Source organism: Otolemur garnettii, unplaced genomic scaffold, assembly GCF_000181295.1.
Source record: "Otolemur garnettii isolate 467f Iridium unplaced genomic scaffold, OtoGar3 scaffold00179, whole genome shotgun sequence".
NCBI lineage: Eukaryota > Metazoa > Chordata > Mammalia > Primates > Galagidae > Otolemur > Otolemur garnettii.
This window is the reverse complement of record NW_003852574.1, coordinates 2,002,440-2,011,238: the sequence shown is the minus strand read 5'-3', so window position 1 is coordinate 2,011,238 and position 8,799 is coordinate 2,002,440. Positions and strand designations below refer to the sequence as shown.

At 53.6% G+C, this 8,799-nt stretch overlaps 3 protein-coding genes across 7 annotated transcripts in view; 2 read left to right on the top strand and 1 right to left on the bottom strand.

Moving 5' to 3' along the window:
- IP6K1 (inositol hexakisphosphate kinase 1) overlaps positions 1-4,584 on the top strand; it is an 87,186-nt gene extending 82,602 nt beyond the window's left edge. The window contains exons 6-7 of one of the 3 annotated variants that reach the window (XM_023519553.1): positions 515-690; positions 1,222-4,584. In XM_023519553.1, coding sequence (XP_023375321.1) covers positions 515-690; positions 1,222-1,731 — 686 coding nt within the window. In that variant the 3' untranslated portion in view covers positions 1,732-4,584. The remainder of the gene's footprint in view (positions 1-514; positions 691-1,221) is intronic. The other 2 variants (XM_003800598.2, XM_023519554.1) reach the window with 2 other exon arrangements.
- Positions 4,585-4,967: 383 nt separating this feature from the next.
- Positions 4,968-7,447, top strand: GMPPB (GDP-mannose pyrophosphorylase B). The gene is made up of 10 exons (XM_012811896.2): positions 4,968-5,080; positions 5,214-5,347; positions 5,480-5,560; positions 5,651-5,699; positions 5,836-5,978; positions 6,193-6,351; positions 6,438-6,516; positions 6,590-6,717; positions 6,801-6,983; positions 7,068-7,447. The coding sequence occupies exons 1-10, from the start codon at positions 4,969-4,971 to the stop codon at positions 7,197-7,199; spliced, it is 1,200 nt and encodes a 399-aa protein (XP_012667350.2). The 5' UTR covers position 4,968; the 3' UTR covers positions 7,200-7,447.
- Positions 7,417-8,799, bottom strand: part of RNF123 (ring finger protein 123) — a 27,136-nt gene continuing 25,753 nt past the window's right edge. For all 3 annotated transcript variants that reach the window (XM_012811898.2, XM_023519537.1, XM_023519538.1), the window contains 4 exons: positions 8,276-8,418; positions 8,060-8,154; positions 7,845-7,930; positions 7,417-7,766 (listed from right to left, as the gene is read on the bottom strand). In XM_012811898.2, the coding sequence (XP_012667352.1) occupies positions 7,649-7,766; positions 7,845-7,930; positions 8,060-8,154; positions 8,276-8,418 (442 nt within the window). In that variant the 3' untranslated portion in view covers positions 7,417-7,648. The remainder of the gene's footprint in view (positions 7,767-7,844; positions 7,931-8,059; positions 8,155-8,275; positions 8,419-8,799) is intronic.

Genomic DNA, 8,799 nt, shown 5'->3' with positions numbered 1-8,799 from the left:
GAGGCTGAGGCAAGGGAATTGCTTGAGCCCAAGAGTTTGAGGTTGCTGTGAGCTATGACAACCATGGAGGTGACAAAGTGAGACTCTGTCTCAAAAAAAAAAAGGCTCGGTGCCTGTAGCACAGTGGTTACATCTCTGTATTCAACTAAGGCTGGCAGGTTCAAATCCAGCCAGCTAAAACAACAGTGACAACTGCAACAAAAAAATAGCCAGGCATTGTGGCAAGCGCCTGTAGTCCCAGCTACTGGGAGACTGAGGCAGGAGAACTGCTTGAGCCCAAGAGTCTGAGGTTGCTGTGAGCTATGGTGCCATGCACTCTACCGAGGGTGACATAGTGAGACTCTTTCTCAAGGAAAAAAAAAAGAAAGAATAGACTAGTGGTGTGAAACCCATATTTGAGAGTTGGTGAGTCTGTATTGCATTAGATCGGTGCCCCTTTTATAGAAAATCTTGGTTGTGCTTTTCCTAAGGGCTGTGGTGAGTGTGGTTGTTATTATCCTTGACCGTGGCCCAGAGTTCCTCTTGCTTGAGAATGTGGTGCACCACTTTAAGTACCCCTGTGTGCTGGATCTAAAGATGGGAACCCGGCAACATGGTGATGATGCATCAGCCGAGAAGGCAGCCCGGCAGATGAGGAAGTGTGAGCAGAGCACATCAGCTACACTAGGTGTCAGGGTCTGTGGTATGCAGGTGAGTCACTTACGGTGAGAGCCTAGATGCTGCTGCTTACATGTTTTGGATTGTGCCTATACCTGCCCGCCACCCATGCCTACCTATATTGGCCTGTAATCTCCTATGAGAGGGATAAGTCCCCAACAGGGTACTGAGCCTGTCCTTGGAAGTGTATTCCCTGAGCCTTCTTGTCTTTATCTGGTCTTCAGGCACAGGGCCAGTGTGAGAGCCTTCTGCTTCAATACTGGGGCAAGTAAAACTGTTGTCTGTCGACAAGATATTCCTAGTTAATAGTCTAGCTGGGCCCTAGGGCAGCTTGGAGGAGGGCTTCAGAGGTGATGGCAGGGAACCCATAGGCCTGGAGTTGGTTTTCTCTTGGCTCTACAGGGGAAACCCAGGGAGAATGGGCCTGCCCTGCTCCACTTGGAAGGATACGCAGAAAAGTTCAGGTTTATCAGAGTGCCTTCCAGGCAGCACTTTCCCAGGGCATGATGAGGTCATCAGATTTCCCTGGTACTACTCACCCTATCTTATCTCCTGGGATTTCAGGTGTACCAGCTGGACACAGGGCATTACCTCTGCAGGAACAAGTACTACGGTCGTGGGCTGTCCATCGAAGGCTTCCGCAATGCCCTCTATCAGTATCTGCACAATGGCCTGGACCTGCGACGTGACCTTTTTGAGCCTATTCTGAGCAAACTGCGGGGACTGAAAGCTGTGCTAGAGCGGCAGGCCTCCTACCGCTTCTACTCCAGTTCCCTGCTTGTCATCTATGATGGCAAGGAGTGTCGGTCTGAGATGCGTCTCAAGCACCTGGACATGGGGCTCTCTGAGGTGGCATCATCTTGTGGCCCTAGTACCAGCCCCAGCAGCACCAGCCCTGAGGCAGGTCCCTCCTCACCACCTAAAGTGGATGTCCGCATGATTGACTTTGCACACAGCACATTCAAGGGCTTTCGGGATGACCCCACTGTGCATGATGGGCCAGACAGAGGCTATGTATTTGGCCTAGAGAACCTCATCAGCATCATGGAACAGATGCGGGATGAGAACCAGTAGGCCCCGTTCTCGGAGCCTAGAAACCCCTTCCTCTCCACCCGCAGGCAGGGACCATTGCTCTGAACTCACCGTGAGGACACACAGACTTGCTTTTAAAGGGTTATATTTCTCTTTGGTGTAAACTAAAAGAAATGTTTTTAGCTGTAGCCTGGAATCCATATATATAAAGTGAAGGAGGGCAAAATATATGTCCTCTCTGCCAGGCTCCTTAGTTCTATGGCTCTGACTGCTGTGTCCTGGCTGACTTAGTGAGGAAGAGGTGCTCCTGGTGGGCTTGACAGCAGGGACAGGATGCCCTTGGACATCGGTTTTTCTTACCTAGGTCTTAGGGGTCTGTGGCTGCAGGGCCCTCCTAATTGTCAGGTGAAGCCCTGGGCTGGTGCAGGGTCCCCCTCCTCCCCACCCCCCGTTTCCCCCCACCATGCCCACTTATCCCTTTTTCCTCAGAAGTAGAAGGGATTTGGCTCCCATCTCTTGGGGGCTTCCCAGTTTTGTGGTGTGGATGTCAGTTAACTCTTTAATAGATGCCCTCAGGGCACCACAGTCTTGCACACAGCTGGATCTATCCTTCTTGGGTTTGACCTTAGCGTGGGACTAGATTAATGAAGCTGGGCTAAAGCCAACTCTTGGCAGAGGGCAGGCCCTAGGTTCCATAGGCACCTACTAGCACGAGAACCTCCTCTGCCTGCAACCTCAGCCAGCTTCTCTCACCAAGATCCCTTGCCTAAGGAGGCACCCCTTTCTGCCTCACTGAAGGGAGTCACAGCTCTGTTTGCCAAGAAGAATGGGTATCCTAGTATGCCTCAGGGCCTCTCGTGGCTCTGGCCCAGACAGTATTTGCAGTTCTTGTGTTGTGGGTGGGAATCTTCCTCCTCTAGTTTGGGCAGCTGTGCTGCCACTGGATGGGGTTCTCCCAGGGCTCTAGGGCTGTGGTCCACTCAGGGTCTCACATTTCCACAGGCCAAGCTCAAGGCAGCAGCCCTTTGTGAGGCATTCCAGGACCTGGGCCTGGAAGGAGAACTTTAAGCTTGTCTGTTCATAGGGACATTGTCTGGGCTCTAAGTTCAGGTACTCAGATTCTTCTAATGAGAGCTTTGTCTGATGAATCCTGGGGTTCATTAGTTTATCTGTGTGTCCACCTGCCATCCCCCATCTTTTAAGATCCTGCCCTAGAGTGTAGCCTTGCTCATTAGTGCATATTGATTTCCTCCTTGATTTCCTCAGCAAAAAACTCTTATTTCTGAGGTGAGCTTTTGTCCCTTTGCCCTCCCTCTGCAGGTGCTACCTTTTTATAAAGACTTGGTAGCAGAAAGAATTGTAGGTGGAGTTTCCCTGCTGACCCAGCACCTTTCTGTGGGCCTCAAGTATGACCCTCAACACTGACAGTGGGGCAGTTAAGGCTCAAGGGTTGACTCTGCATTCTCATGTTTTTTGTCATTTTTGCTGCCAGCCCTTAGTGGCACAGAAACCTCTAAAATAGGATGTGACACTGAACTCAGCCATTGCCAAGGTTAATACCCTGTTTTCTGAGCCTAGGGTCAATGTCATTGTCACTTTTGGTAGGTTCCTGTTGTAGCATTAAAAGTAAGCCAGCTAGCCTGTGTCTGTGAGAGGCCTTGGTAACTGATAGAATAATTTGCAGCCTCTTAAATGGACTCCTTACATGAGAGAGTGGATCCCATCTCTCAGTCCTCTGACCCTGGTGCCAGTCTGGGGTAGGTTCCCATTCCTTGGGCCTGGGAGGTGCAACTTGTCTGTTTCTGGTCAAAAATGACCACTTCTGTGCTATACCATTTTGTGGCTTCAGTCATGGGGGTGGTAGCTGTTAGACAGTCATTCCCTGGTAGGCTAGAGGATAAAACAAAGGCTTTGGAGCCATTCAGGACTGACTGGGGGTGTCCTGTGCCTCCCAAGTTCTAGATTATGGGAGCAAACTTTTCCCCACTCTGTTGCTCCTCACAGCAAGGGAGCATGTCCCCACTTATATAGTGTTTGGCAGTAAAGAGTGGAAAGGCCTGGAATTTGCTGCTTCTCCCCCAGGGCAGGGCCCCTCTTTTCAGCACTTTGAACCTGGAGACCCATCCTTGTTATCTGATGGTGATGGGCAAGTGGGTGTGCATACTTAACTGCCACTGCTCTTTTTCCCTGCCCTGGGTCAGAGGGCCCTGTCCCTGCCAGACCCTGCCTTCTCAGCCCTAACTTGGGACCAAAGTGCAACAATGGGATCATGGGTTTGGAGGTGCCGAGGTGACTCCTCTCTGTTGTGCTTCCCTGGGCCAAGTCCACACCAGCAGAGGGAGGGGAGGCGTGATAGGTGGTGCTTAAAAGAGGAAGGGGACCACTATAGCTAGGGACCCCTACCCCCTTCTCCCTCTGTGGGCCTATGCAGTGGGCGTGGGGATTCCCACCAAGGGGCCAGGGGGTCCTGTGCTAGTTCAGTTGCCGCTGTTCATGCTTTCACACCTGGCCACATGCACGTTCCCTAGATTCAGATTGCTTTGAACTTTAAAGCCGTACAATTTGGTTATGTTTGTGCCGATTTAAATAACTTAATGAGAAAAAAAAAGGACAACCCTAGGAAAGGCTTAATTCTTTCGCTTCTCGGGGAACTGTAAGACCTCGCGTTCTGTGAATCGCTCCCTGCTGCCCTTTCCTGGAAGCCAAGCCTGTCCACACCGGCCGGCAGAGGCCTGCATCACGTGGCTCCGGCCGTAGTTGCGCATTTTCTCAGAAGCTTGCGTGTGGGGGAGGGGAGTGCTTGGGCTGAGCCCTCCCCTTTCTGTACACCTGGCGCTGCCCACCCTGCTTGTGTCTGAGGTCTTGTATGTCAAAATAAAGCCGCTAGAAACAGTCGTGTTGGTGTCCTTGTGAAAATCCCGCGACTTCCGGGCAGTAAGGCTCGCAGCCTGCTGAACCAACCTACGGTCCCAGGGCCCTGCACCGCCCTAGAATACAGGGGGCGAGGCGGGCGGGGCGGGGCTGGAAACCGCCGTTCCGCGGACAACCCAAGAACCTGTAGGAAATTAGGCTTCGCCCTTGGCGCCAGTTCCGCCTTTGGATCTGCCAATGTGCTGCTGACCCGCTGGTTCCGGCCTCGGTTTCCATGGCAGCCTGGCGAGCTCAGGCTCTCATTGGCTACGTCTGACGCAGCGACTTGCCTCCACCGTCGGTCGCGGGCGGCCGTGCCACGTATACAGCAACCTATTGGCCCACCGGGGTTACGTCACTGCCCGCGCCATGTCCGGCCGGAGTTGGGCTTCTGTCCTATATCCTGCGTCGTGTTGGTGGGTTGTGGCTGCCCCAGATCCGACATCAGAACAACCGGGAGGACGAAGTGGAACTAGAGTCGGTCAGTCAGGCTGGTGAAGGGCGCGGGGCCGAGGATGGCGGTGGGAGTGTGTGGCAGGGGATGGCCTGGCAGGCGGCAGGTTCCTCGGAGGAACCTTCCACCTCGAAGCCCAAGACTCTCCCGTCGCCCGCAGGCTCGATGAAGGCACTGATCTTGGTGGGCGGTTATGGGACGCGGCTTCGGCCGCTGACGCTGAGCACCCCGAAGCCACTGGTGGACTTCTGCAATAAGCCCATCTTGTTGCATCAAGTGGAGGCACTGGCCGCGGTAATGTCCGGGATTGGGATCTGGGTCTTGGTTGTACCTGGCTGGACAAGGGACGGACAGCTAGCACTGGGGGTTAGGAAGGGCCGTACCTTCCAACTGAGCCCGCCTGTTGGCCTGCGTTCTGTCCGGCAGGCAGGCGTGGACCACGTGATCCTGGCCGTGAGCTACATGTCACAGGTGTTGGAGAAGGAAATGAAGGCGCAGGAACAGAGGGTGAGGCACGGACTCTTGGCCCTTGTTCTTGGTCTTTGCTCACCTTCCCAACTTGGTAGGTGAATCTGACTGGGACCTTCTTCATTCCAGTTGGGAATCCGAATCTCCATGTCCCATGAAGAGGAGCCTTTGGGTACAGGTCAGTAGAGACAGGAATATCCTTTGGAGTGGTTAGGGCCAGGCAAGGGGTAAGACCCATCCTGGATTGGGCCCGCTGAGCCTGAACCCAGGAATTCAGGACCCTAGCAAGGTGGTGACCTGCTCTTTCCCCCTAGCTGGGCCCCTGGCACTGGCCCGTGACCTGCTCTCTGAGACTGCAGACCCTTTCTTCGTCCTCAATAGTGACGTGATCTGCGATTTCCCTTTCCAAGCCATGGTGCAGTTCCACCGGCACCATGGCCAGGAGGGCTCTATCCTGGTAAGAGACCAGATCTTCCATCTCTTTTGACATTTCCACCCCTCTGCCTAGCCTTCCCTGGCCCTCAGACTTGAACTACCCTCTTATGTTATGGATGCAGAGCTGTGCAGTTATTAATCTTTAAGCATTTGGGGAAGAGTCCCTGAGATTTGGGACAGCATGCACATCAAAGCTCAGGAACACTGGACTAGGCTTGAGGTGCCTCTGCATTCAGGTGACCAAGGTGGAGGAACCCTCCAAGTATGGTGTGGTGGTGTGTGAGGCTGACACAGGTCGAATTCACCGGTTCGTGGAGAAGCCACAGGTATTTGTGTCCAATAAGATCAACGCAGGCATGTACATCCTGAGCCCTGCAGTGCTACAGCGCATCCAGGTGTGTAGGAGACAACTTCTGGGTGGGCTGGGGTGGGGCAGGCCATCACCACTATGACCCTGCTCATGAGCTGCCCACTCCCACAGCTGCAGCCTACATCCATTGAGAAGGAGGTCTTCCCTGTTATGGCCAAGGAGGGGCAGCTATATGCCATGGAGCTGCAGGGTGAGGCAGGGAGGCCACAGGGTGGGGGCGGTCTGTGGCTGGGCTGAGCCCCCTGATGCATCCCTCCCTACAGGCTTCTGGATGGACATTGGGCAACCCAAGGATTTTCTCACTGGCATGTGCCTCTTCCTGCAGTCACTGCGGCAGAAGCAGCCTGAGCGACTATGCTCAGGCCCTGGCATTGTAGGCAACGTGCTGGTGGTGAGGCCCTTGCTCAGCCCATCATAATGCCCTCAGTCTTGGGAGACAAATGGCCCACTTTTAATTTTCTCTACTATTCTCAGGACCCAAGTGCCCGCATTGGCCAGAACTGCAGCATTGGTCCCAACGTAAGCCTGGGTCCTGGTGTGGTAGTGGAGGATGGTGTGTGTATCCGGAGGTGTACAGTGCTGCGGGATGCTCATATCCATTCCCATTCCTGGCTGGAGTCGTGCATTGTGGGCTGGCGCTGCCGTGTGGGCCAATGGGTAAGCCTGCGGGCTAGGCTTAAGTGGGGAGATCAATAGGGAGTGTGCCTGCCTCACTGACGAGACTTATCCTCTCTCTCCAAGGTTCGCATGGAGAACGTGACAGTGCTGGGTGAGGATGTCATAGTTAATGATGAGCTGTACCTCAATGGAGCTAGTGTGCTGCCACATAAGTCTATTGGCGAGTCTGTGCCAGAGCCTCGCATCATCATGTGAGGAATGCTGTGGGGCTGGCTGAGCCCTGGTTTTCCAATTGTTAGGGGGAACACTGGCCTGATACATCAGAAGACCCTGGACTTGTTGCCATTTGGGCAGGATTGGATGAGGCTGAAGCTGGTGGACACCTGCCTTCTCATGTGAACATAATCTGGCAAAACCTCTGCTGGGCACCCTCCACAAACGCTACTCCCTCAAGAAGGGCTGGGACCAGGGCTGTGTGGAATAATAATTTAATGCTCACTGCGGCCCTGACTGAAAGTCAAGCTCAGACACAGTTAGGACTGTGACTGGGCTCCCACCAATGAAGCTATAGGCAGGCAAGAAGAGGATGGATGTGGTGGGGATGGGAGTGTTATAGGTAGCAGGGCAAAGGGAGCTCAGAAATTGGGCCCAGCCCGGGCCTGGGTTCAAAGATGAAGGTTCCAGTGTGTTGCAGGCTGTAGGGGTTAGGCAGCTGAGGAGGTGGTACTTGTACTGGCTTTTTCCCAGTCCTCTACAGACATGATGGTGGCTTTGCAGAAGAAGCAATCCTTGTTGTTCATCAGGTGCTGGTTGATGCAGGCTCTACAACAGTGGAGGGGTGAGGGCTGTCCTGTGTGTTCCTACTGCTCTCCCCCCACCAAGCCCATGGAGTCTACTTACTTGCAGGACTTGTGGCCACAGGGCTGGAACACAGCAGAGATGGGGTGGGCATAACAGATTGGGCAGAGGTCCTCCTCACTGGTGGGCTGCAGGGAGGACAGCAGAGGGTGAGTTGGAATTGGATGTCCAGATAAGTGGATGTACACTGTGCCCACCTAGGAGTGCACACATGTTCAAATAGCATGGACCTTTGTGTATACTCTGGTCCCACTCACCAAGGAGGCAGCTGCTGCCTGGGCAGATGCTGAGGTCAAGTGTGCCAGCATCTGTTCTACCTCGGCCAACTCTTCAGCACTGATATAATCCGTATCTGGGGAGTGATAGGTAGTGTCAGGCCGAATGTGGCCCAAGAACCCAGTATCCCTTGAATATTCCCAGCTTGGGAATTTGCCGTTCTCCAGGCACCTGACCGCCTTCCCCACCCCACTCACAGCTCTGCAGGGAGAAGTGCTTCCGGTCAGGGACTGGCAGGGCAGTGCCAGGTGCTGGGGCCTCTGGCAGCCCCAGGAGATAGGATATTGAGCGGAGCTGAAAGCAGGGATCTGCCAGAAGCACTGATGTGGCTCTCTCTGTCCTAGGTAGGGGAGAGTGCAATGGTAGTCAGAAGGTTTTGGGGCCTGTCTGAAATTAATCTCTACCAGGGGGAAGAAAGTGCCATGACGTGCATTTTTATCTCCTTTTGTCCCTCAAATCTTGCTTATCAGACCCCCAGTAAGATCCCACCCAGCCTAGTTAACAGTTTAAGAGGGCTTAGGGGAAGCCACCAAATTAATCCTTTTAAAAATTACTTAAAATAAACACAAAAAACATTAACCGAAGCTTAGAGATATTCTTCCCACACTTTTCCTCAGAGAGGAGAGCTACCGGAAGCTGCTGCCCAAAGGCAAGCTGGGACACTAGGGTCGGATTAGTGTCCTCTCTGACAGCCACAGGAGACCGGTTAGCTCTAAGACGC

Coding starts and splice junctions, on each gene's coding strand:
- GMPPB (XM_012811896.2), top strand. CDS start 4,969: ATGTCCGGCCGGAGTTGGGCTTCTGTCCTATATCCTGCGTCGTGTTGG. Junction 5,561..5,650: donor TGAAGGCGCAGGAACAGAGG/GTGAGGCACGGA, acceptor TCTTCATTCCAG/TTGGGAATCCGAATCTCCAT. Junction 5,979..6,192: donor GCCAGGAGGGCTCTATCCTG/GTAAGAGACCAG, acceptor CTCTGCATTCAG/GTGACCAAGGTGGAGGAACC.